Here is a 27,735-nt window from a genome sequence, read left to right as displayed (position 1 = left end):
CTCTTTGAGGGTATTGAGTGGCATGTCTAACGCACATTAACCAATTTTCCCTTTGCCTGTGGAGAAAATTCTGGTCCACAGTAAAAGACTAAAGAAGGTGAAATTATATGATGAAAAACAGAATACAGACGCAAGTGTTCACTCTTGATACACAAGAAAAAAATAGCATAATCATATAGATGATAATATCTTTTTCCATAAGGGGATCACTGAACATGAGAGTTCTTTTTGTACTGACTTGGTCAACTTGTAAAAGTTAACTGCAGCTTTAGCCACCATAAAAAAGGCAAAGTAAGATGTTCTGATATTGCTAGAGAAATACGGCAGATCTGCTTAATATCTGTGACATTGTTCAAAATGTTTGTTCATAATGTTTATGAGACTGACTTTTATTGGAGTTGGAGCAAAAGCTTATTATCTCAAGAATATAAGTGGTATTTTTTATTTAGTTTTAAAAAGCTACTGGGCTAATAACACAGGTAGTAGTTTCTAGTTTTTGTATGGTCGCAGCATGAGTGGAGAAGTGATGTGTTTGCAAAGAATGAGGTTTTATAGCTTTGTGTTGTGTGATTCTATATAGCCAAATATATTTGCCTTAATTTGTAAGATTTGCCTATAGACAGTATCTGCATTTTGGGGGAAAGAGCGATCAATGCTATCCTTTTAGTATTAGAAAACCAAAATATAAAATACGAAATGAGATTGCTAGAAAGGAAGATATTGTTGCAAATGATTCAGAGTATTAAATGGCGATATGTCATCTGCAATATCGCATTGGAATTTGAAAACTTTTTACCAGCTAACTCCCAAATAACCCTAACAGGAGAATGTTAATAAAAATACCAGTTCTTTCTATTTATTTGTGCTGTATATCTGGCAGCATTTTTTGGACACAGATTTATTTCCTGGTTGGGGGATGATGATGAACAGTAACTCTTGCTTTAGACATGAATGTTATTACATTGACTCCATGAAGGTGCTCTGCCTAGAGGTCAGGCCCTGCTAAAGTTAACTGTCAGTCTCAAGGAAAACCAAAGCTGTGATTAAGGATTTGCAGATTCATATTTCAGAAGTTAGCATTATCCAGCATATTTTGGATGGATTCCATCAAGCTTGACCAAAGACCCAATAAAACTTCAGCAAAGAAGTGGAAACCATTACGCAAAATAAGAAAAAGAACAAATCAAAGCATATTCCTTGGAAAGCCTGGGGATTGTTAATATGTAAATACTTCTTAATTTTTTTAATGCTGTAGAGCTAGAAAAAGAACACAGTAAAAATTTACTGTAATGTGGATAAATGTCTTCCAAATTTTTTTAGGTTTGATTTTTTTTTTTTTTTTTTACTGGACTGCACTCACTAGGTGGACACACAAGATAAAAAATAACCCAGGGAAAATACTGCAACAAACTATCCTTATGAACTGCAGTTGGCAGTGATGTTCTTGCCTCAGAAAGCTCACATGATGATGTGTTTAAAGCATGAAGTAATATTTCAAAACTACTGATAATCTATGATGATGCATCCTTGTGCTCTTTGTACTTCTACAGCTATTACTTCTTTCCAGACATTTGATTCCTTGAACTAAGTGAAAACAGCGCTTTCAAAGAGTAAACAGGTTCCTGTTGAAAGGCACATGAACCCATTTGTTTCTTCTTACTCTTTTAGCAAGACCAGGGTGTAGCTGAAGATGGCTTTCTGGATTGCTAAAATAACAGAAAGTTTTTTTTAATCTACAGTTCACCACTTTGAATCCACAACTTACTAACATCTGACACTTGTGCTGTCATTTCTGTAGAATGAGTTATTGTTGCCTGCCTCTCTGTGGGCAGGGCTGTAATGCCAAAGTGTGCTGCTTGCAGAGTACAGTGATCAAAGACAGATACAGCTGCTGTAAGCTGGCAGACAGTGGAAAAGTGTTCATTTACTCCAGCTGAGGATTTGGTCACCAGGTTTGAACCAGGCTGAAAATGAACCTACCTGTTCTATTTCTGGAGTGCCTGTTACCTTGAGCACACTTGGGCCTTGATGGTCGATTAAGACTCTTGAAAATTGCAGTTGCTATCAACTGCTTAGGACCCTGTTCTACACAAAAATTAGAGTTTAGTGCTAACTTGGGATATTCCATTGTACTGTTGTATTTTGATTGGATTGCTGTCTATTTGAAAAACCTGCCTGTTTCTGTGGAAGAGTTGCCTTTGTAATACCAGATTTTGAAATTTCATCGAAGGCTCCACACCAAGTAGCTGAAGTAGATGAAATTGGGCGCTGAGTTTTGCACCTGATCCATGGCACTGTACCAGTTTTCTGACACAGTTGATTAAGTGTGTGATTATCCAAGGACTGGATTATCCTGATCTACTTGTAGCTAGACTCTGGTTCATGCTTCAAGACTGTTTGGGTCACTGAGCAGAATTATGTGTTTTCTGGTAATATGGAGTCCCAGCTTAGAAGAAACCTTAATTTTTCCAAGATATGCCATCTTGGATTTGTCTGTATTAAAATGCCATTTGACTGTGCTTAACCAAGCTGTCCTGGTTGCAGTATCACTGTGGCTGCTGCTTCTATCATCCTGTTAAACTTGAAGACATTTGGAATTTTTGATCATAATTTAGGATAGTATTTTGACTAATTTCTCCAGAAATGTCCCCATTGGTTGATAAGGGACGTCAGCAAGAAAAATTGGCATGACCCTTTCTTCTGTTTTGACACCACATTTCTGCAGTCTGGTACCATGTTATGTTTGTGAGCATGTAGTACTCTCCATTTATTGGGCTAGTGAAAGGGAACAGAAGAATGTCATTTGTACACAGGCGAGAAAAATTAATAAGAAAAGTTGGTATTCCTTTGCTGTTTAAATCATATTCTAAGTTGTTCCATGCAGCAATTCTATTAGCTTTTCTAATTTGATATTTAAACACATTGTACCAATGCAGAACTGAATATTGAAAAGATCCTAAATACATAACTTGGTAATTAATAGCATACCATCTTGAGAATACTGAAAATTGCAGCAGGAAAAACTAAACTTAGAGATCTGGGGAGGTTCCCTTTTCCATGGGGGATATAAAAGGCTAGGTGTACATTTGTTAAACAACTAAGATGGCAACGAGTTTTCAAAAAACACAGATTTATGAAATGGGTTTTACTAGATATCTTTCATCCTTGCCAGTGATTTTTATTTTTTTTTAATATAACCTTTTCATTAAAATGACACATCATGACATACGTAGCAAGCGAGCTGCAAACCTCTTAAGGGAGAGTTGTACTACACATGCCAAAACATAAATCAAGTGTAATGCAGTAAATTGTGTAGACTAGGTCTCAAAGTTAACCAGTATACCTGAAGTAGTATTTTGTCTTTTTTTTTCTCCTTCTTTTTCCCTTGCCTTTTAAGCAAGGCTGGAGTGTAATAGTGTAATCATGAGCTGTGACTCATGTCTGTTAAAAGCTCAGAGGACAGCCAGATGTTACTGGGTGTGAGTCTGTATCTTTGCACACTACAAAACAATTTGCAAAATCCTTTGCTGGAGCTGTTTAGACAGAAACTTCCTTCCCATTAGGTCCATGAATTGGACGTGTTTTTCCTAAGGATTAAGTTTTGTGGAAGAAAGACTTGAAACGACAAGTCTACCAAGGTCCAGCTAGTGTTAGAAGAACATAGCATGTAGATGTGAAAATCGAGCTTTCTTTCCCTAAAAGTTGCAGTGAAGGATGTGGTTCACAACCTACTTGCACGCAAAGCTTGAAAGGTTTCCTTTCAGTCTCTTTTGAGTTATTGGTGAATAGAGGCAAACAATTATTACCCTGCTGGAGGAATTTTTCCCACTCCTCAGTTATTCAGATATGGCAAGAGGAAAGTGTATTCTTTGAGGTTTTTTGTTTTTTCTGAAAACAGTCCTCATCTCTTGAATGAGAGCAACTGAAGTTTCAGTACAGAGGATAGTTTAAGGGGAAAAAAAGAGAAAAGAAGCTGAAGCATGTAAAATAAAGCTTGGTTAAAGTCCCAATATCACTACAATGATGGATTCAGCTCTGAGGAATCTGTAATAAAATACTGCTATCAACTTTATAAGCATTCAAATGATCTTAAAAATCTCACTAGGAAATAAAAAGGAACCTTTGCTGAGGACTTTTCCTGAAAACCATCATAATCCTTTCAAATTCTGCAGGGATTTTGAGTCTCAGTCTTGCCAGATAAGTCTTTCTCGTAGTTAGTAGTAGGTTTGATATAATTCTGCATATTCCCATTTAAGAGTTGGATTTTTGAAATGAACTTAACAAAACTGTTTCAAGACAACTATTATTAAACTCATAAACAGAGCAAAAAAAATGCATGGCTTTGTGAATGGCCTTTGTGTTTGTGTGTAAATAGACTGATTAGAGGTGTATGTCTACCTTCTTCATAGGTTATCTGCTGGCAACTTCAAGCAAAATGTGCATCAATTTCTTAAACTGAAAATTAATCTATGCACTTTCCTTTTGAAATACAAATAGATAAACAGAAGAAAACAGATTTTCATAAATTCTCCTGGAAGTCAATATATAAACTGAACCAAATGTAGGTTAGGAGTGAAGCATGCAAGTTCGCTACTTCTTTTGGTCTGGTTTGTTTTACAGTGCTGCAAGGAACAAATCGTTTTGCATTCCTATGCTAATAGGACACACTAATCACTGGAAAAGGTGACTCTAGTTTTGTTAAGGGTTTATGAATTAAGGGTTATTACTGGAAATGGTTCATTTACTCTGTATGTGCCTGAGACAGAAAGTCTGAGTCCTCTGAAGCTTTTGTAAATACACGTTGCAGAATCTTCCCAGACTGAGATGTTTGCCTGTTTGTAGCTGGCTAATCCAGAAGTGGTTCCCTGATAAGGTTAATGCCCAGTTAATTGCTCCTAGCCTTGACACACAGTTTAATTGCTATTTGGCCAACATATGTTTGGTGCTTGCTCTGTGTAGAATTCTAGCGGATGTAGTGATGCAAACTACAGACTGGTGGAGGGCAAACAAAATAAATACAGTATTTTATGTTCTTTTAATTCAGGGCCAAGTGGATTTGGATGAAGTGTTTATTTAGTTTGCTGGCTGCTTCAGATGCTGTGGCATATTGATTCCTTTTACTACTAGCAGCCATTTAACCTGACCTCTCTCAGATCCAGTATTTTAAAAGCCATAAATTTTAACTTTACTTATGAGCAAGGACTGAAATGCTGTGAAAGCCTTTTTATTAGCAGAGCTTTGCCTTGCTCCATGTTCATGTGTCACCCATGGCAACAATATTTAGAGCATCTTAGATTAGAGCGGCTGTTGGGCAGCTCGGTGGTGGTGGGGTTAGCAATAAAAAGAGCTCATAAATATCTCAAGCATGTAGGATTCACTGCTCAGAATGTGGGCAGGTGTACAAAACCAATGCCATTATTAGCAAAAGGTATCCCTTTCCTGGTTATTTTGTTTAAAGTCTATTTTCTTAGTCTTAATGTTCACAGATAAGGAAGATCTATTCTTTAATTGCAAATTAAATTGCTGATATTGAAATGTATTTTCCTTTGCTGCCTTGGCTTTTTTTTACGATAATCATCTTCCTTGTTTCAATAGCCTAAATTAATCACCGAACAAGGCTTAAAGCAATCTTTAATGTGCAGCTTATATAAGTATTTATAAAAATGTGCCCAGGACAAAAATTGATGCATAAAAATGATATATCACTCTTTGAATTATGAATAAAATGATTGTTATGAAATTCTTTCTGCATTCATGTGTAAAGCTTTAAATTAGTGAAGTAAATACTAAGCCTAATATGAACTTCTTGCATCCTTCTAATTTGTTCTGATTTAAATTAGTAATTTATAAAAATATTATCTCAGATTTGATGACTAAGATTGAGTAATAATTTAGCAGCTCATTTCAAAGTAGGCTTAAGGCTTAACAAAATAGATCATAGCTATGAATTTAATGTAAGTTTTGGCTTGCTTTCTTCTGTTCTGGTACTGAAGAAGTTTCCCCGTCTGTCCCACAGATCAAAGGTAACACCCTAGATGTTAGCCCCGTAGTGTTAGAAGTCACTTTGTTTAAATATTAGTGCAGGGACTCTTTGCTTCATGTTAAACTTTGGCCCGGGAACAAAAATGTTGGTTTAGTTTGAGAAGCATAATTTATATCAATTAGTCTCAGAAAGTGTCACATTTCCCAATCTTTTAAAGCTGGATTTAAATGTTTGACCTTTTCAGAGGGTGGGTGTGGAAGCAGAAATAAAGGAATCGCAGGGCACTGGAATTTTTTTTTGCTGCTACTGAGTCCCAGACTGATCAATTTAAAAGGTGCCTGAAACCACTGGGGAATCCTATTTTCTAAAAACTGGACTTTTTCCTGTCTGCATTACGTCTCCTATTGCAGTTTTCCTCTAGCAGATTGTAACAGCTATATCTAAAGTCAGTTTGCACATAAATATACTAGAGGAGAAAGCTCCTGCATTGTACAAGATAAATAGCTTGGTTTATACTGGGACCTGGTTGGAGGGCAAGTGCTTCAGTTTGTACTAACTAGAGCAAGAACACCAGTCTGTGGAGAAGGAGGGATTCAGATGCCTGCACTGGATGCAGAGCCAGACTGTGAAGTGGAAGGTTATGTGAGAGGCTAGACTTTTGTAACCAAATGAAGAAAACTAATTACTTCAGCAGATAAGATCAGAGGGTTTTTGTGCAAAGACAGGCTTGGCTGCATTTTCTTTGACATTCAGCACTAACCTGGGAAGTGCATGTGCCCCTTGGCTGAGACTTTTGCTTGAACCTCTGCCTTTGCTTCTAATTCTTAGCTTTAATATTGTTGCACTGTGAAACTTGTTAGCATTTTTGAGATGTTTAATGCCACACATATTTTTTTGAAATATTAGCACGTTTCATTGCAGTGTTGTTGTTTGTTAGTGATAAGACTGTAGAAAACAGCAACACCAGCATATATTTCTAAGATGAGAGTAGTGCATTTTCACTTCTTGTCTAATGGCTACCTTATTCCAAGCATTTCCTTTTCAGCTGGCTAAAGCTCAGCATACCTTCTGGGCCCCAAATTGTGAACTGTCATTATTCAGAGCTGAAATTGCAGTTTGTGCAAATGTGAGCTAAATTGCAATCATTATATGTAGTAAAATAGATTGAAATATCTGTAAATCTGAAGACTGTAGCTGTCTCTTATAATCAGAGAACATGTTAAATTCTCCTATGCTTTGATTTCTCTTTATTAGATTTTTTTTTCTGTCCATTGTGAGATTGTTCTGTGTTCAGTATTTCTGCTTATTATTTGGAATGCTTGGACTGAGGTATCAAATGAGCAAAGCTATGTATCTTCTCTTTAATATGTAAGTGCAAGATAGTGATTCTTCTCCTGCTTTTTATCAAGCCCTTAATAATCTTTTCTATGCCACTGTATAAACTAGTGTTGAAGAAAAAGCTACAGTATGATCTAAGACTTTTCTACAGAAATGTTATATTAAAGCTCTTCATTTGAAAATCACAAGCTAAAAGATGTAATGACTTTCAGATTCCTCCTTCCTAAATCATTCTCTGCATTGAATTGGTTGATGATTGAAAAGTATATGAATATAAAAATATAAGTGAGAGGAAAAAATCCTTTGTAGTTGTGCATACTGTGAATCCTACCAGAAATGAATGAAACTACCTTAAACAAAACGGTTAAGAAAGAATGGAACGTGAAGTAATTTAAATCACCATATGATGTTGCAATCTTGTAGAGTGAGCAGTTGGATCAGTTAGGCTGGGGTAGCCTGAGTTCAGTGAGCCCAGGTTGGACACCATGAATGTTTCTCAAGGTGTGTGTCCAGAGCAGAGCAGGGACTGAGCTGTACCTGCTTCTTGGAAGCTGTTGGCATGTCTCACTCTGAATCCTACCACTAAAGAAGTCACCATGGGTGCTTCATGATCAAACAGATGTTTGCCTTTCACTCAGTGCCTTTCACTTTGCTAAAAGTAGTCACATGCTCCCTCCAGCATCCCAATATCCACAGGGTAGGACACTCACTGTTTTTATAACCATTTTCTTTTCCCTAGTACTACATGAACCTCCACCATGTGCAATGCAATATGAACCAGGAATGAGTGTATTTAGGGCACTGGTAAAAAAAGAGCCAAATTATTTATACTTTGTTACAACTCCGTGTTTATTCTGTTTTCTTAATCTCAGTGATGCTTTCCCTTCTTTTTTCCTTTATAGCTTTTTTGTACCTCACTATGTCTTTCAAAATGTAAATAGTAGGTTAGTCTAGCTCACGTAAATACATTCTTCTAAATATTTTCCTTTAGGCATATTCCTGTAGTTTTGGTTTTCAAGAAGAAACATCTAAAAATAAAGTTAATGATAAATATATAAAATGTTTACTCTTTAGGGTGTCTTGGGAGTTGTATTTCATTTAGAATGGCAGTGATTCATGGCTTCTCTTCATTTTTACTCCCTCTGCACGTGCCTTTGGGGTGGCTGCATTGCCCACAATGCTGTGTCATTTGTTTCCCTTTGATTTTTTGATTTTCATGACTGACATCTCACTTTTGGCATATTTCCCTCAGCTGGGCTATAAAATAAAAAAAGGAATGTGCAATGTGGGAAAGAGATAATTTTGGAAAGACCTGACTAATATTAGTAGTAATAAAAGAACAGCAAGCAGGTTTACTTTTATTGGTACATTAAGAATTAAAAAATCTGTGTTTGCCATGTTGGCATTGCGCAGAAAATTGAGGTATGTGTAACACCATCTTTCAGTTAAAGGATGGTCAGTTGCAGATAACATCTAAGAATTTGATTCTAGCCAGTCTGGGCAGGTAGTGATGTCAGTTGCTGTTTTCTCTTATAAATTCAGTAGAGATGTATAAAATAATTCACCATTTATAAAAACAATAAAGTGGATGCTTCAACTGGCTTTTTTCATTGTACTACAAGAAGCAGTAAAAGGAGAGCTCAAGAATTTAAAATCCATAAAAAGAAACATTCTTACACAGTGAGCAATTGAATTTCTCATTGCCAAACTATATTTTTATATTAAAAATCCAGGTAAGGCTAAATATAAACACACGCTATGTATCCCCAGTAATGCTTGTTAATAGCTTGTAAAAGGTAAGGGAGGATTTTTGTTGTTTGTTGGTTTGGGTTCATTGGTTTTTTTGTTTGGTTTTTTTTTTACTCATGAGATAAAAAATCATGTTTTCAGGCTTACAGCAGTTCTCAAGGTCTGCAGAAATGAAAAAGGTACTGGGGTGGGCAGGGGAAGGAAATTTCCCAATTTGGGATGCGATGCTTGTCCATTATGGAGTCTTGTGCATTTCTCTGGAAAGCATCCAGTAATAGCTGCTGGCTCAGAAAGCAAGGGGACAGGTCTCTCTGCTTAGGGAAGCTTTTTAGCTCCTGTAGCTTCAGCTGTGCTCTAGTACGTGATTACTGCAGCTCTGCAGTGAAACGGGGAAAAAAAAGAATAAAAGCTGAATTATAAAAAGATATGAAGTTCTCACTGTTGTTAGTGAAATTTCATACTAAATTGTTAGTCTTAGAATGGGTCAGCTGAATGCTCAATACTAATCTGTGAGTAAGGGTTCTCAGTAAGTTTTTGAATAAATGAGGACATCTCAGTGTGCCCAGGTGTCTAAGGACTTGAGTCATGGTGTGTGTGGGGAGGCTGAGCACACAGCTTGCTGTCTGTTACATGGGGATGCCTTGCTCCAAACTTAAGGTGCTGGTTTGGATTTTGTTAGGAATGGCCTTCACACCTTCCAGTCTTAGTAACTGGCTCAGCTTTATGTAAAACAGGCCATGCCAGTGGGCTGCTGTGCCCCGTGTCCTGCCAAACAGCCCACCAAGGCTGGCTGCTGACTGAAACTTGAGAGAGCTTCTCTGCTGATCAGTGCCTTTCACTTTGCCATTTTTTACACTGTTATATTTCCCTTGGCTTTTCTCCTTCTCAGCCTGAGATAGCCACCAAAGCACCTCTTACTGATGCACAAGTTTTTCGTGGTTTTAAGCGCCTTTATGTTGTATGCAGGTCATTGCTCTAACTCTGTTTTAGCACTTGCTAATTTATCAGTAATGGTAGTCTCCAGAATGGCAATTAGTGAACAGAAGAAGGTTGCACTGTGTGATGGAGCAGCCAGGCTTCCCTTAAACCTGTTTGTCTCCACACACACACCCAATCCCCCACGTGTTTTCAGCTATGTATCAGTCTGCAAGTAATGGAAGTGTAAATTGCTTTATGTAGGCACTATTGACAAGTCTCTATTTGGTGCCAATTCTCAGGTTTTTTGCTTTTGAGAATTCACTGAACATGCTGTTCAGAATTACTTGTGCTCTAGGATTGCTAAAATCATAGCATATCATACTATGATGTGACCCTTGAATCTCTTCAGGCGTGACGGTATGGACATGTAGGTGAAGGGCTTCTGTTATGTTCTCCTGTTGCTTGTGTCAGTACTTCTTAAAAGTTGAAAGCAAAAGCACTTGAGTTCTCAAAGGCAGAAGGCATATTGCAAGGCAAAGTCTCTTCTTGTGTTTTTATGACACATTTACTGTTCTGCCGTATAAAAACAAAGTAGATGCTGCAAAGGCTTTTAAATTATGCTGTGAATTTCCTCATTGATTGGAGTGCATGTATTCATTGAATTTTGTTCTTTACCTATTCTGCTATCATTTTATTCATACTAATTAACACAAATGCTGCCACAAAATAAAGCCTTTCTAAGGTCATATAGTCAAGCATTCAAAAAGAGGGAGGGTTTGGCAGACTCAGTATTTCCTCTGTTTTTCTATGAAATACTTTCTTATGCCTGTAGTCAGGGAATGGTGCAGCAACAGCAACATCATTTATGTTAACCTGTACTTTGCTTGTTTCATGAAAAACCTGCTGTGCACGTTGGTATCATAGCACCACTTTCAGCTTGAAGTAAAAGGCTGGATAAAACTTCGAGAGAACTAGTAATACATCTTTTCGCAGAAGAAATGTGTTTGGAAATATCAACCATTCATACAACCTGTCTCCTTCTAAAAAGCAAAACCTGTTGTGTAGCAGTGTTTGTTTTTGTGAGTCTAAAGATAACGCTCTCCTTGAGACTGTTAGCAGTGTCCAGCTGGACATCGCTGGCAAAGGGGGAAGAAGCAGCCCCATTGTCATCACTGCTGTGGGCTTTACAGTGGCCCAGAGCGAGCCAGCTATCACCCATCACTTTGTCAGGTCTGCAAATTATGTGCCATTCTCTCCAAGTCTGAATGGGGATATTTGCTGAACTAAGTTTAACCTGATGATATTTTTAGAACAAATTACATTGATTGCATACTATTTCAAAGGCCCCAAGTAATAAAGTACACAATTAAATTTATCTGACTAGTTTAATTTCTCTGTGTGGTTTTTGGTATAAAAACGTAACCGCTTGTTTTCCAGACTCTTCTGGCAAAGATTTTGGTCCTACTCTGGGATTAAAGAAGTCCAGTTCTCTTGAGAGTCTTCAGACTGCTGTGGCTGAAGTAAGGAAGAATGAACTCCCCTTTCACAGACCCAGGCCTCACGTGGTGCGGGGTCGGGGATGTAATGAGAGTTTCCGAGCTGCCATTGACAAGTCGTATGATGGACCTGAGGATGGAGAAGAGGGTATGTTGCTAATGGCACTGGTTGACAGAGCCACCTTCACTTGGCAGTGCTGAGGGCCAGCTTGACAGAGTACCATGAGCAAGTCATTTAGTCCAATTGAAGCTGATTACATTTAAAAGCTGCTCACATCTTCCACTGAATAGAGCTGTCTTTGCAGTACCCCATCCAACCTTGACTGGGTTTAGTGTAAAGTCTTTCACTGATCTCCTTTGGGGCAGGGGTGGGTTGGAGGATTTAGAACTCAATCCTTAAATAATTACGTTTTTCAACTTCAAGAAGCAGCTGCTTTCTTCAGATTACATTAAAAATTATCTCTCTTGTTTTACAATTCCCCCTTTTCCAGCCAGGAAATTTGTTTCATGTTGTAGATAAGGCAGAGTGTATTGATAGCACCCTGCTGCTCATTCTGTCACCATGGGCTTTATAGACCCCAGTCTGGAAATATATCTCCTTTAGTATGGAGTGTAAAACTGTGCTTGGATCCTGAGCCCCCCAAATAGAAAGAGCACAGCTCTTTCCCAGCCAGACAGAACATTTTATCTATTTCTTGTTCAGCCACTAAAATAGAAAGATTCCAGGGAGTGAATGAAGTAGTTTTGTTCCATAAGTTGGTTAGTCACCAGAATCTCTTGTTGAAGCTCTCAGCATTTGAATCCCAGAGCATGGTTTTCATGAGCTGATGGAGGTTAACAAGCTAGATGAAATCAGAAAACAGAATAGTGCTTCACTGTGTCAGGATTTTTATATCAGGAATAATAACTAAAAAACAATTAACTAAAATAACTCTGTGTTTAATTTACAATACAAATCTGTTTGAATCCACTAGATCTGTTTAGTCTGCTTTTTAAATTATTCAATTGAATGAGTAAGTATTGTGAGTCATTTGAGCACTTTGCAGACACTCATGCTGTATTTCACATGTTTGCATTTCAGTGGCCCGTAGCCACCCTCACTGCTTCTTTTTCATTCTGTGCAGATGGTGGCTCTGATAAGAGCTCTCATGGGGGTCAAGAAGCTCAAAATGTGGAATCTGCTCCTCCAGGGAACCCTGAAATAGAAGATGCAGAAACCAAAGCAAAAAAAGACAAAAAAAATAGGGAGAAAGAGAAGAAAAAGGGCAAATCTAAAATCAAAGAGAAGAAAAGGAAGGAAGAAAATGAAGATCCAGAAAAGAAAAAGAAGAAAGGCTTTGGTGTCATGTTGAGGTATGGCATTTCGCAGAGCAAAACAGCCTCCCCTTCTCCTTATAAGATAAGGAACAACCGATGCTCTCATAAAGAAGTGGAAAAATTATTTCACTTGGACTCAAATAATGTTTATGTTATTGAAAAAGAAAGCAGTTTATACTTTTACACCAAACTTGTAACTGTGGCAGAAGACATTTGGCAGACAAAATATCTTTTTGTGCCTTTGAAATGCATTCCCATATGTCAGAAAAGATTCAAGGTTTCAGGCTTAAAACAAGCATGTATCAGTGGGGAAGGATTTGTGGGGAGTATTTCTGAGTAATACAAGACCTGCTCCCACACACAGGCCTTTGCCTTCTCTTCCCTTGCTTGTCTGCTTCCTTCACAAGCTGCAGGGAGAGGAGAATTCCTTGTGTAACTGTAAAAGGTCTACTAACATTTGCAGTTGCTGAAAACCACTGCCTATGATAACATCTTTGCTTCGTGGCTTCAGCCATTGCCTGCAGTGACCAAAAGCTCACTGTCCTCCCTGCCCAGCTCGCAAGTGTTTGGATTTCTGCTGTGGCTATTTGTTCTGTGGCTCTGTATACTTTGGAATCATCAGAGCTCTTCAAGCTGTTTCTTTGCCGTTGCTGGCACCTTTGGTGCTGTAGGCACTCTGGTTGCTATCACCCTTCCGTCTGGTACCTGTTGACTCTATTGAGGATTTAAGTGTTTCTGTTTTAGTAGCTCTTTGCATTTGATACAGGGTATGTGATGGAATTTTTGAGTCACCTGGAGGAGGCTAAACTGAAGGACCATGTGGTTACTCATGGCACTTAACATTAGCTTTGGGAGGCTATTGGTATTTCTTGTCATGCTGTATTGTAGACAAGCCACACATACACGGAAGGCACAATCATTGCTTAGGCAAGGATACATTTAACTAGTAATCTGAGAAATGCAGCTGCAAGATCATTCACTGATAATGGTCTTTATTAGGACATACAATGTATGAACTTGCATTACAACTTGCTGTTGCTGTGTTCTCTAGAGTAAAATTACTTGTGTTATATTAACATGGAAGGTTTTATCTGACTTTCTTCCATTTATCAGCAATTGTCCTATGAACTTTTGAACAATGTGGAGATACTGTCAAAAATATACAGGCATACCTATGTGCCAGATTTGCAGGATTTCAACAGTTAGCATTCATAAGATGAAGGTGCCTGGCTGTAGCAGTGTGCTTTCAAATGTGCTCTTCGGGAACAGAGGAGGCATGTACACACACCTGTGCATTGCACATACATTTGTGTTCAGACTGTTTAAAGAAACAAGACTTAACACAGAGCAGTAGTCGAAACCCTGAATAATTAAGAGGGTGACTTCAAAAATGCTTGTGTGTCTTGAGCTTTATATCTATTTTCATTCTTCTTTTTAGCTCTTTGGCAAGAGTAGGAAAGAGAAGGGGAGTGGCATAGAGGTTTGACAAAAGGTTAAGTATTGTTTCATGTATCAAAGATACACAGCAGATTCAAAGTTTGAATTGCAAAGTCTTACCAGGGGTATGATAGCTGAGCCAGAAAGAACATGGGGTGACATCAGAATCCAAAACAAGTTATTGTAGTTGACAGAAACTCTGCTAATGATCAATATGCAAAGCTGGGAACAACAGGTTACCATTTGTAGTGATTCCCTCTTTCAGAATATATTCCACATTTTGGTAGCACACAAGGTTTATACGTCTGCTCCTTCCATAAACTTGTCTATGGTTTAGATTGATAATCTTCCCAGCTGACAGTAATTGTTAATAATATTTATCAGTATGGCAGAACAGAACGGGAATTTCTATCCCACACCACTGAAAATCTGCAAAATGACAAAGATGGAAGCAACACATAATAAACAGAGAAGGAGGTGTAGGTAAGAACTAGCAGTTCACCTGGGAGGTTTTTAGAGGTTCTGCGTTGTTGTCAGTGTTTCTTTCCAGAACTTACGAAACTTGAAAAGAAATTCCTTCCTGAGAAGGTGAGAGTCCTAGGGAATCCTCACCATGATAGAAGTGAAAGAAGGGTGCAAATCTGTAAAATAAAAATTGAACAAGAGTGACCAGTGTGAGTTTACAAAATAATTGGGGACAATATGTCCTGGGCAAGATGAGAAAATCCAGGCTGGTATTTTTTCAGACAGAAACTGCTGCATATGACATGAAAAACAAAACCAATTGATATCACTGTTTTTGAAAGAAATAATAGGGAACTAATAGTGGAATTTAAACAGGTCAAATACCAACTAAATATTCGATTCAAGAGGTACTTTTTCACACTGGAGTCTGGCACTGACACAAGAAGTGTCAGGACGGATGGGGAGGAGGAGAATGCAGTAAGGATGTTTGAAGTATAAGTATTTTAGCAACACGGATGGAAAGAAACATCCAGATTTTTTAATGACGTTGTGGGAATGAAACTGGCATGTTTTATTGGTAGAACATCTGTGGAAGGAATTAGAGAAAGTTTAGGATGACAAAAGTTGTGAGCTTCTGCAGCAGGCAAGGTAGCTACTAATTCTTGGTAGCTTAAGAGAAAGAAGTAGAGAGAAGTATTTAGAAACTGGGATGAGCCTGTTTTTTGACATGATGAATTTAAATTGGAAAGGGAGGCTGCCACATAGGGGGCATTCGAAATGTAAGCACTGTAGAGGAGCAGAAAGCTTGATGGAGAAGGAAATCTACAGTGTGCCTTTTGTAGGTATGGTGGTGGCTGTGCTGTGATCCCCCACGTGTGAGGCCATCAAAAGGGTGAGCAAGGAACAGAGCCCTTGTTAGACTGGCTGGAGAGATCAAGCCAAGGGGAAAAAAGTTATGAAAGCAAGTGTCAGGAGTGGGAAAAGGAAATAATATTCTTGGGACCAGGCGATGTCATGAATTTGTTCAACTGCTCTGGTGACTGCAGCATGTGACCAATCCTGCTGGAGCTGGAGCCCCCACTCTGGTTATGTTCATATTGTTTGTAGTTCGTGGGTAGCTTTGTTCAGAGCTATTTGAGCTGTGCCTGCATGGTTCTGCTGTGCTGTGAGATGCATCCAAACAGAAAAACAGACTTGCTGAACCCATGTCAAAATTGGCTTGAGATAAGTAGGAATTGAGCATCTGTGGTGAAAGCTCCAGGACCAGAAGGACAATGAAAAAGAGAGATCTTGCCAGAAAGCTCAGTGCTAATTAGGACACATGTATTTTCTGGTGAATGACGTGAGGTCAGGTGTAAAGGATGAAAGAAAGTAGAATTTGAGGCTAAAACAGCTGCTGGAAAAGTCCCCCTTGTCTGCGGTGGGATTTTTGTGCTTTACTTGCTGGGTCACACATACAGCTGCAACAAGTTTTACCTTGATAGTGGCCATGTGAATTGGCTGGTTTTCTGCTTTACAATCAATAACAAAGCATTTCAAGATATTAAAACCAAATCCAAGTATTCAGCTGTAGTACGAGAATTGTTGAGCTTTAGTCTTTTGCATCTGAGATTTTTGAACATATTGGAATTGCTACTGCATTGGTTTTTTGCCTTTTTTTTTTTTTAATTTAACAACAGAAAATAGCAAAGCTGTTAGCAGTTGCTAACAGATTTCACTTAGTGCCTCATCTGTTGCTCAGCTGCTATTTACTTGTAGTTCCTGGTCTTTTTTTACACATACAAAAAGAAGAATGATTGCTTTCCTGCTAAGCTTTTCCTTGATTGAAGCTTTATTTAGGTGACTGTGATTCAGGGAGACCATCAAGAAATCATGCTTTTATTTTTGTAATCATTGTTTTTTTTTAAAGTCCTGTTTTTCACCCAGTATTAACTGAAACTCTTGGCTGCAGCATGTTAACGACTGTGGCTTTTGGGCAAAGTAGCTTAATGTACTGGAGATTTGAAATGCAGATGATGCTGGTTAACATCTCTATAATCCAAAGTACTCTTTTGCTGTGGTGCTCACTGCACAGTGTTTTGTTTCCTTGGTTGGTTAGCTCTGATGCATATATTGTCTACCTTAATTCTGAAGGTAGGTGTGTGTGTGTGTGTGTGCTGTGCAAAGAGCAACAGAGTTGACTCTTTTAACTGTTTTTGCATAACGTTGGCCAAGGAGCATTAGATTTTACTTTTTGATGTTTTCTGGCACATTATGCTGTCATTATTCACTAATAACCCAGCACTAGACAACAGACAGAACAATGAATTGTTATTGTGTATCAAGAAAACAGCTGCATTAAATACTTTCATTACTGGAGCTGTGACTAAATGCATACTTCAGTCTCAGGAAAAAGCTGGTGTCTAGCATCTATACTGAATCTTTTTCAGAACAGAAATGCTCTGTGCAGATACATAAAAGCAGCAAGATTTCACAATGCCACATTTGATTCTTGGCTCATCCCTCTTCTCACATTGAGCTGATTGATTCTTTCAGGGCACCACGAGTCTTAGAAGACTGCTGGACCTCAAATGAGCTTCCCTTGAAGGTGTTTCCTATTTTCAAGAAAAACACTAGTGAAATAGCTATCTTTGCCTTTGAGTAATGATAGTGTGTAGTGTCATTGGTTTAGAACTGTCAAAAGCTTTGTGAGGAGGACTCTGTAGGCTGTTTGGAAGGGTTAATTAACCCATTGGTGCAGGGTGTTAGAAATCCCTGATGCCGAACACTGGTGCAAAATGTATTATCACAGGGCTGGGAATGCAAAGCTGATCTAACCAAGAGGTCAATAAAATAAATAAAAAAATATTCCTCAGTTTGCTAGGTGATGAACTCCAGATTTTAAATTTGTGATCCTTAGTTATTGAATTGCCATGCTTTGAAATACTATTAAAATACTCCCTTTTAACAAAGGTGGCTTTGTCTCTAAATTGAGTTGGCAGAAGACTGAACCTTTAAATCACCGGGGAAATGTGACCTCTGCCGTGCAGTGCAGTTCTGTATCCTAATCCCATAGCAGTTGTTACAGTGCTGGAGTATAATAAACATAAGTCTGTGGCTCTCTCTACCTTTTCCAGATAGTGATTGTAAAAATTCTGGGCAGCCCTTTCAGTTTTATGGATATGAAGGTAAGATAGCTAATGGACTGCAGCCACACCAATGGCATTTTAATAGGTAGCTCCCCCAGGCAGAGACCAGGAGGCTGAAGTCATAATTTTTCTCTTTTTATTTTTTTTGTGGCATAGAAATCTAAGAGCAAGTATGTAATTGGTGACTCAGGTTGAAGAGTTGTGCTGAACTGGAGTGCAGTGGGAGAGCACTCTCTCCTTCCATCTTCATTTTTAGGCTGGACTCAGGAAGAAAAAACAACTAACCTTCTTCATATAAAGCAGTGCTTGTCATCATGACTGTTTCACTAGAAAGTATTTTAAAAATCTGTATAGGTGAGGAAATGTCTATCCCCCACCAGTATTGCCCATCAACCATGACTTGCATATTTGTGCACGTATACATGGAGCTGCAAGCCTAGGAAGCAGGAATATATATGTGTATATTAGTTAGATTTGCTTTTTGCTCTTCAGAAAGATGCAATTTCCCACATAATAGTTCATCCTAAATTATTTACCTTCCATTTCACAATATGAGCCATGAATATTTTATTTTTTGTCCCTTTAATTTGCCAATTTTCCTTTGAGCTAAGTGCCTTAGTGATTTTAATTTTTCATTCTAGTTGGAAGACAGAAATGACCCTTTTTTCATTACTACTATTATAGGCCTTGTGCTCAGAATGATACTTTTTACAACCAGCACTGTTGAGCCTGTAATGGTATTGCAGAGTAGATAGCATAATATACAGATATTGACTTCCATTAACTATGGCACTGTGATAACTTATGGAGAGATTTTTTTTCCTACTCCGTTGCCCTTAGAAGTTGAGTGTTATAGAAGAAAAGGTAGCAATATATGAAGAAGGAAGGAGCAAATAATAAAGATGTGACTTGTTGGAGAGAGGCAGCATATATAACTTTTTAATGTATTTATGTGTGCATGATGCTGGAAATCAATATGGACATGGATAGATTAAAAAAAAATGACTAGATTAAATTATGTTTTAATTAGGCTAAAGTTATTTTAGATCCTTTTGTCCTCAGTTGCAAAATGATATGAGATGGATCATGTGTATTTGAAAGACAGCATCAGTTAATGAGGCAGATGAGTTATTTAGAGGCCTTGATTTCCTTTTGCGTAATAAAATTCCCACTTTTCATTTAGGTAAATTAGTAAATAAAACTCCACTTTGCTTTAAAGAGCATAAGACCATTAGAGAGAGGATATATCTACTCAATTTAATGTACCTCGAATTTGTCAAGTACTTTAAAAAAACCAAACATTCATTTTACATGTATAGCTTTTCTTTTCCTCCACCGTATTAATTCCTCCTTGGCTGCATTCATAGTCAGACTAAAGCAGAGAAAATAAGGGGGTTTTGTACTAAAAATGATCATGTGGACTGCCTACTAAAGGCTGATTTGTTTAATTAAGCATCTGTTCTCCCCTTAATATGCATGCAGAAATCTCATTAACGTTAGATGTATGCAAGTGCAGTGAAGAATAGACCCCTCACTCTCATTACTGAACTTGGATAACAAGATTTATATTTACTTAACAGATCAGAGCAGAAAGTTCCCTCTGACTATTTAAAAGGATTTGAAATTACAAACTGTTTGCAAGGAGCATGCTTTTTGTGAAATACTTGCATGTTCACTTCAAGTTGAAATATCATTATTCAAGTCATTACTAAGCAAAAAAAAAACCAAAAAAAAACCAGACAAACAAAAAAATCCCCACAAAATCCTGCAGAGTGCTTTGTCTGTAAGGATTAACTCTGTGCACTAAATTCTACTTAAATGGATACTCGCCTATTTAATACTGACCTCTGTGCATGCCACACTGCTAAAAATAAACTCCAGGTATTTTCAGAAGGTAGCATATTTCCTCTAAGTGTCTGTTTCTAATCTCCCAAGAAATGTGTTCTGCCAGAAGAGTCCTAGAAAGCAGAGTGTATTCTTGAGGAATACTGAACACCACAGCACTGTGTTCATCCATCATTTACTGGAGTTGGCTGTTACTTGCTCTAAAATTCCTCTAAAATCTAGCTGAGGATAAAACTTGAATTCCATGTTTTCTATATAAAATGCGGTACATTGGATATTTCTGTAGGTAGTACAGATGCATTATGGTTAAATGTCCTAGAGGGTTTAAATTCATGCCCACAAGAATTTGAATTAAGGCTTCCTGAGCTGCATCTTAACCAATAAATACATGTTTTGCTCAGGAATACAGTGCAGAGTATAAGTTCTACCTTGAGACCAAAAAAAAACAACACATTTTTGCTGATTTTGATTCAGTAATTCCTGTAACATGAACTTGGTAAATGGCTGGGGCTAGGGGAAGAGACAACAATTAACAGAGAAATTATACAGAAGGGGACTCCTGACAGATTCCTTAACTACAGAGTGCTGGTGGTGCTGGTTTAATAGGTATTGCCATTAACAGCCATCTGTAGAGAAAATAAAATGTACTTATCTCACTGAATTATGATTTATGCCACACAACGCAGTCAAACCAAAGTAATATTTATATTATAGTGCAGAGTCATTGATTAAATGCACATGGCATCTCAAATCCAGTTGACATTTTAAGTTGAAATGGTTGCAGACATGTGGTCATTTATTTAACTATTACTTTAAAAAATGTGTCTCTACTTGTTATTAATAGAAGAAAGTCAGACCTGACCAATATTTCAATAGGCTGACCTTTTGTTTTTCTGACATATAAAAGGAACAAAGCTCCTTTTGGGGTAGTCACAATTTCAGAGCATATGAAGTATGCTAGCTTCAGAAGAAACCTGACCCCTTGAACTACTCTGTCTCTTTCTTCCCTCTTTTTTTCCACACAGGATTTTTGAAAGAAAATGAAGAAGAGATGGTTTAGGAGATAGGAAAAGTTTTAGGTTTGGGGTTAGATAAGAAAAGGTTTAGGAGATCCTGTGAGAGAGAGGCTTTGTTTCAAATGCCTGCTCTGCTACTGATTTCTTGGGAATCACTGGTTAACTCAGCTGCTCTGAGCCCCAGTTTTTACATGAAAGTTATCCTCTGTGCTTGTACAAATGAAAATAACATTTCCCTGCTTCATATTATCATTGTTCAGCTAAACCTGTTAAAAATTAAATACATTTAAAAACTAGTCTGGTTGCTCCTGTAACAGTATAGCAGGCCAATAGTTTTATTCTTAAAATGAAGAAGTAGTAAGCTTTCATATGATTTTCTCAAACTAATTTTCCTCAGTCTCTAGGATTCTTTCCACTCTCTCAGAGGATGACTTACTTTTCCCCCATTGATACTGATCATTCACCTGTTAACTTAGCAGGTAACTGGTGTTCCTATCATCTCCAGCTCTTCATCCTGGACAATGCCTGTTTGTCACCAGATTTCTGTTTTTGTTATTTTTTCCTCCTCTCTCTACCCTGTTCTGCACCCTGGGCTCTCTCTTGTCCTAGTTGTCACCCAGTTTATGCAGAACCTTGAGTAATAAACCCAGCACAGTTCCTTAGTTTGGGCTCTGCCCTCTGAGTTGCTTCTACTCTGCACCTTGTCATGAGCAGCAACTGCTCTAATTTCTCAGTGGTCACAGTGCTGTTTGGCATCTTCCATACAAGTTAATTATGCTATTGAGTGCTCCTCTCACAAGAATATTTACATTCAGAGAGTCTTCCCCTACTTGCTTCCTTTATTCATGAAAATGACATCTCTAGGGTCTTGGCTTAGCCCTGGTGATTGTGAGAGAATTTGATCTGGCTCTTTAGAGGTCTCAGAATAATTCTCAGGGGTGCAAATGAAGAGGTCGTCCCCTTTTTTCCTTTCTGTTCTTGCAACTTCCCACTTTTGCTTTATTTTGTTGTTGTTGTTGTGAAGAAATAGTAAAGAATGAATAAAAAGTAACCAGGGCAAATACAAAATGTTAGCCAAATGCTGACATGAAAAAAACTGTCCCCCTCTGTGTGTTAAAAATTCTGTCTGTGTGTGTATTTAGTACAAGATACCTGAGCCTCTAAGTATTTGCTATATATCTTTAGCATTTAACTTCAGTGTTGGGTTTGAAGGAATGAACTGTATGCCTGTGCCGTTCGTTGTCCCTTATTTGATAGTGAATACCTGGCCCCACACTAACCCCAGATTATCATAAGATTGCTCAGTAGTAATGTGTAAATAGAATTGTAAAGCTATTTTCTCGTGACAGAAGGCCACCATTGTTGTTTGCTGTTTTCCTTCTAGCTAAGGAAACCTAGTGAGTAATGAGTCAGGCACTGTTTCTCCTACCTCTGTCATCTTTGTCTTTAGCTTTTCATCCTCTGATGTGGAAATCTGTATTACAGTAGCTCAGTGTAACAGACATCCTAATGTTCTGTTTTTAATTAAAATTAGATTGAGGAAATAACCAATTCAAAGAAGTTAGCTTTCCTTTTTGTGTCTATCCCCACCCCCCTGCAAATATGCTTTCCATATCCTCTTCAGTGTTTGGAAGCGGTTTTTTTTCATTCACATGCTCTTGGATTGTTCAGCCTCCAGAACAGACAGCGAGGAAGGACTCTCAAGGAAGCTCATTTTTACTCATTTAGTCTTCACAGCATTACATGTTTTTAAATTACTGATTTTTTTTTGTCTGTTTGGTTTGATACAGGCTGCAATGTAAATGTTTTTCATATAAATCTTCGTCAAAATGAAGATTTCACAAAACCAAACTGCTCTGCTTTTGAGAAAAAATTTCCCCAATACAGTTGCAGATTAATTTAAGTGACTATATCTGTGTATAGATACACCAGAGAGTGACATAATTTAAGATACTCAAAAAGAAATTAGCAAATATTTCTTTCCTTTTAAATGGCAGATTGTTATGATTGTAAATGCTGCAATAGGTTAATGTACCTCTTCATCTCTGAAGACCTCCGCCTCATCTCTTCTATAATTAATTCCTATTTAGGCTATTTTAGCTTGGTTGTCATTTGTTGCTTCCCAAACCATCAATCATCTGCAGCAGTGGAGGGTGCTGTAGGCAGGATCAGGCAGAGCTCCAGGAGTTCTGGGCTGAATTGGCTTGGGAAGATAAGAAGTGAAATTTCTAGGTATAGATTTGCTTTGAATCCTCTCTGCCTATAGCAGTGGTGTCAGCTGCTCTGTTCTTACAGGTCAGATGTTTGCTAATTTCAGTAATTGCACAGTGCAAGTTGTATTTACATGCATGTGGTGTGAATGCTGACTCTGTTCTCTAAGGCCACTATGAGAACCTCTAAATCCTGTGGTGCTGGTCCTCTCTAAACTGAACCATTTGTTGGCTTGCCTGTGAAGTCTGTTGCACCCTGTGAGTGGGGAAAACTGATTTGGCAATGTGAGCTTGCTAATTCTGAGTGGATAACTGGCTTTAGTCCCCAGTGCTGAAATGAAGCAAATTTTGGGTTGTTGCATCTCCTGCATGGAAAATACTATTAAAAATCTGTGTCTTAGAGATACTTCAGTGTTTTACAAGGACTTACATGTTTCTGGCATGCTTCGAGTGGAGGAAGGAAGCCACACTCAAAGTAGGTGTTCTAGTTTTCTAATTAGAAACGCACCAAGTTCTAGGCAGTCTAAAATATGCTAACGAAATTATTCCAATAACAGTATATTTATTTCGTTCATCCTTAACATTTATTCTGGTTTAAATACCAGCTTCCTCTGTCTTGTGGGGATATTCAGATTGGAGGGAATGAGTTTAATCTTTTTTTGGTTTTAGGCTAGAGTTTAAAGAAATTGAAAGATTATGTTCCTGTCATAGTGGGAAGAAGGATCACTGCTGGCCCTAGATCTGCTGCAGAGAACTTACATTATACCATAAACTGCTGTCCATGCACTTGTATGGAATTGAAAGTGAGGCACAGACAAAATGATCTTTCACTAGAGAAGATTAAAAAGAAAAAAAAAAGTAACCAACTCCTCTAGAGTAGTGGCAGGGGGAAAGTGAGGATTGGGGTTCAGAATACCAGAGTAGTTAAGATTTACCTGAATGTTAAGGCCTCAATCCAGCACAACAAAGCAACAGACTACAGATACGTTGTATGTGCTTCTGTCTTCTATGTCTTTATTAAAACAATGCATTCACACCATAGTAAAAGGCAACAGTGGAGCTAAAATTAAAATACATAGGTAACCTTTTCAGGAAATGTGTTTGTTGTCAGTAAAGATTGTGTGTGTGAGTATAATTCACCCATCACATGTAGAAACTCAAAATTTTCTACCTTTGCTATTTTAACCTGTTACCTTATACTTGTATATTTATGGAACTCATGTATTAGCACACAAATCTTTGATAGTATTGTATATTAGTTTCCAGAATATCAAGTAAAAGGCTGGGTCTCTCTTTTTGATAAACTATTTTTGTCTTTATTATAAGAACAGCAAAAGATTGGGAGAGGAGGTGATGAATTTACATTTGCATGCTATAATATACTATAAATGGTTCCTCTAGGGGAGGGGAACCAGGAGGTGCTTAGAGGCTTTGTAAGCTAAAAGGAGCTTCTTTCCAGTAGAATAGTCTTGTCACATCACTACATCTGCTTCATCTTCTCAAGGTCACACAGGCACTCAAAGACACTGGAACAGCCCACGCCTGGCAAAAAGCATGTTTGACAGAGTATTGTATTAGTGGCTTCTTGGGACAGCAAGACCATTTGTTGATCTTGGCTGTCAGTTTATTGTCTTTCTCAGTCTTTGTTTATTTTGTGCATGTCAGCCTTTCGCTGTGTACCTTGGGACACAAATTGCCTATAAGAGATCAAATTTGCTGGTCAAAGGTTAAGTCACTCTCATGAGGCTGTTTGCCTGTGATAGCATTGGTGTCTGTTGGCTTTGATACCATATTTACTGCAGTAATATTGTAATGACTTTGCACAGTCATTAAAGCTCAATTGAAAGTTCTAGCATTCCAGGTAGACAGCAGCAAATTCCTTGGTGAATTTGGGCTCTCATTACTCCAGTGGATTTCTTTGTGAGGGATCTTATGTGTTGTATTTAGGAAATGCAAGTCAAATGCAAATGCAATTGAAACTGGGAGCATGATTTTTGTAGAGAGAAATTCTTGTCTACAGGGACTAACGTTTTATGTTGTCCAGCTCTGTATAGACCAGCTCTATCCCTAAGTTTCCACAAAAGTAAATGGAAAATTATGTTGTACATCTAGGTTTCTGTTTAATATCCACCATGCAGAGCAGCTACAGACCTAAACCAAGTCTGCAGTATAAAGGTTGATATGGAAATCTGTAATATAAATCAGAGGAAATGTCATATTTAGCATTGATCAGAAAAGGAGAAAAAAAATGAAATTAAATTAGTTGCATAAGACGTTGCTCTAATTTATAAGCAAAAAGGAAAAGATTGTAAATTAAGCACTGAAGTATGAGGTTTTCACTCTGTTTGTAAATATTGACATAAAATGAGCTTTAAAAAACAATTAAAAATTTAAAATTGTGGTTGGTAGCTTTCTCAAGGACCCAGTTTCAAAGGCTGACCAAACAGAAGAGTGAGACCAAAATAAAACATAAGGGAGGAGGAAAAAAATCCAAGCTGGAAAGCAACTTAAATTGATACATTGTCTGTATACAGATAATTGAAGCCATGAGATTTAATTAAAATTACCAAGTGGATGTTGCTATCAAGAATGAGACAGTGAGACTTAAACAGAATTTCTTTGGATGCGTATGGGTAATTTAGGAGCAAGATAAGAAAAAGTACAATTTTACTATCTGCTGTAGAGAAAGGTGTTCACTGAAAAACAGCTCAAGCTGTGGGCATTTTCCAGGACCCCTGGGTACCAAATTTCAAAGATAACCAAATGTTCTATAAAAGCATCTTGTGATCAATTGTATTGAATGGCACAGAGGAGTTGCATTGAATCAACACAGATGACAATCCATTTGGCTGAGCAAAGAAAGATCGTTACAGACCTTTAATACAGCAGTTTCAGTTCAGTATCTGTTCATTTTGGAACCTGGACTTGTAATAATTGTGTTGGTCTCTTGAAAAAACAAAACTTTATTAAAGTCAATATACAGTAGCAGTTCTCAAACACAGAACAAAGAAAGCTGATAAAGTACTGCAGCAAGCAGGTTTTATAACCTCTTACTTTAGCACAGGTGCCATTTGTGCATTTAAATGACAACACAAAAATTCCAGGTGATCAGACTGAATTCTGCATGGTCAACAGTAAGATTTAAAGTGTTTACTGTTTCATGGCAAATGCAGAAGGAATCGAGATCAGCTGCAGAAGTAATCAGACCTGGTGGCAGAAAATGCAGTAGTAATACCAAGTGGAACAGAGCAGAGCGATCAGAAGGAAGGGTTTGGGGAACCTAGATAAGCAGCAGTCATTTCAAAATAGTGGAGAACATCCTGGAACCTGAAAGTCTTCCTGAAATAAATAACAGCAGATGTTTCAAAGAGATACAGATTGGTCTTAAGCCACAGAAATACAAACATGTAGTGGCTTTGTGGCAAAATTTTCCAGTCAAAGCTTGCTGAACTTCATGGAAGTCTTGTAGTGGATGAGACCCACAGAGTGTTGTTCCTGGGTACAAACAGGTGTGGTGTTGAAGCAAACCAACATGAAGTTGTGATTAATGCTGGTTTTTTTTCTTTTGGGTTGTAGGGGTGTAGGAGAATTAACTCTAGTCCCAGTTCTGTGTGGACTTTAGAGTGATTAATATTTTCTCAGACTTTCTGGGGAAATCCTAGCTTGAGACTGTGAGAATTTGTAAGGTCCACTTCTTCCTTGAATAGGGAGCCTAAAACCAATATATTGAAGTTCTCTGTTTCTTTCAATAACTCAATATCAAATTTCTTTTTCTTCAGAAATATATTTTAACTGATAGCCCTGAAAACTGCAGTCTAAACTTAGAGATATTTCTGCTACTCATTTATTCCTACTTGTATACAAAGATGTCTGAGACCAAATTTATCTTGTAGCTGCATCTTTACAACGCCATTCTTTCTGTTTGTGTTTCAGAAGAATAATTATGGATGAAATTTAGCTTTAGTAATTAATAAAAAAGAAAAAAAGGCAGGTTTTTGTCTATTGTCTGTGCTGGGGTTTAGGGTTAAAATGAGTGAAAAATGGGAGAAACTAATTTTATTTACTTAATATATGGCAGAATTCCCAGAAGCAGCAGATCTGTGAAAGTCGTATTTCTGCCGTGTAGCGCTCTGGGTTGGGTAGGAGATGAAACAGGCTTTTTTTCCCTGTGAATTTTTAGATTTTCATACACTATTTTACCTGTATTCAGACAAAAGTTTCAAAACTCAAATGTTCCTGTTGGGTTAATTCTGAAAAAGAAAAGGGTTGGGTCAGTTAAAAATACGCATTTTTATTCTCACTTTTAATTTTTAGACCCTTTTAAAAAGAACTGAGATGGATATTAATGTGAAGAGCCACTTTGTTTAAAATCCCTTACCTATTGTGAAAATACTTTCTGTGAGAATACAAGAAAACTTGACAATTTAAAAAATCCATTTGTGACATTACTGAATAACATAGAAAAATTGCTAACCAAACAAACACACCCAGTAACCTCCACAGTCTGCTTACTTAGTAAAGTGTACCATCCTAGGAAAGAAAAATGGTATTTTGTAGTACTTCAGGAAAAGGCCTGTAGTGATTGTCATACCCAAGGGTGAGCATTATAAAAAGTATGCGTGATGGGACTGAAAAAATGTAACTTCTGTTGTGTAATCATTGCTGCTCTTAATTCTAAAAATCTGGCCTGTGATGCTTCTAGAACATTGAGCAGAGCTAAGAAGAACTTTCATGTGAAATCAACTCACAGTTCCAAAAATGTCTATAGTAGTAATAATGAGGTTCTGATAAGGCACTGCCTCATGGCTGTGAGGAACAGATGGCAATGGCCAT

At 37.7% G+C, this 27,735-nt stretch overlaps 1 protein-coding gene across 7 annotated transcripts in view; it reads left to right on the top strand.

The window, feature by feature from the left end:
• Nucleotides 1-27,735, top strand: part of PARD3B (par-3 family cell polarity regulator beta) — a 398,314-nt gene that overhangs the window by 248,371 nt on the left and 122,208 nt on the right. For all 7 annotated transcript variants that reach the window (XM_085066249.1, XM_085066251.1, XM_085066248.1 and 4 more), the window contains 2 exons: nt 11,426-11,632; nt 12,609-12,837. In XM_085066249.1, coding sequence (XP_084922375.1) covers nt 11,426-11,632; nt 12,609-12,837 — 436 coding nt within the window. The remainder of the gene's footprint in view (nt 1-11,425; nt 11,633-12,608; nt 12,838-27,735) is intronic.

The sequence above is a fragment of the Lichenostomus cassidix genome, chromosome 7 (assembly GCF_008360975.1).
Source record: "Lichenostomus cassidix isolate B80296 chromosome 7, HeHo_3.0, whole genome shotgun sequence".
In the NCBI taxonomy this organism is placed as follows: domain Eukaryota; kingdom Metazoa; phylum Chordata; class Aves; order Passeriformes; family Meliphagidae; genus Lichenostomus; species Lichenostomus cassidix.
Note: the sequence above shows the minus strand (reverse complement) of the source record. Positions and strands in the feature narration are given on the sequence as shown.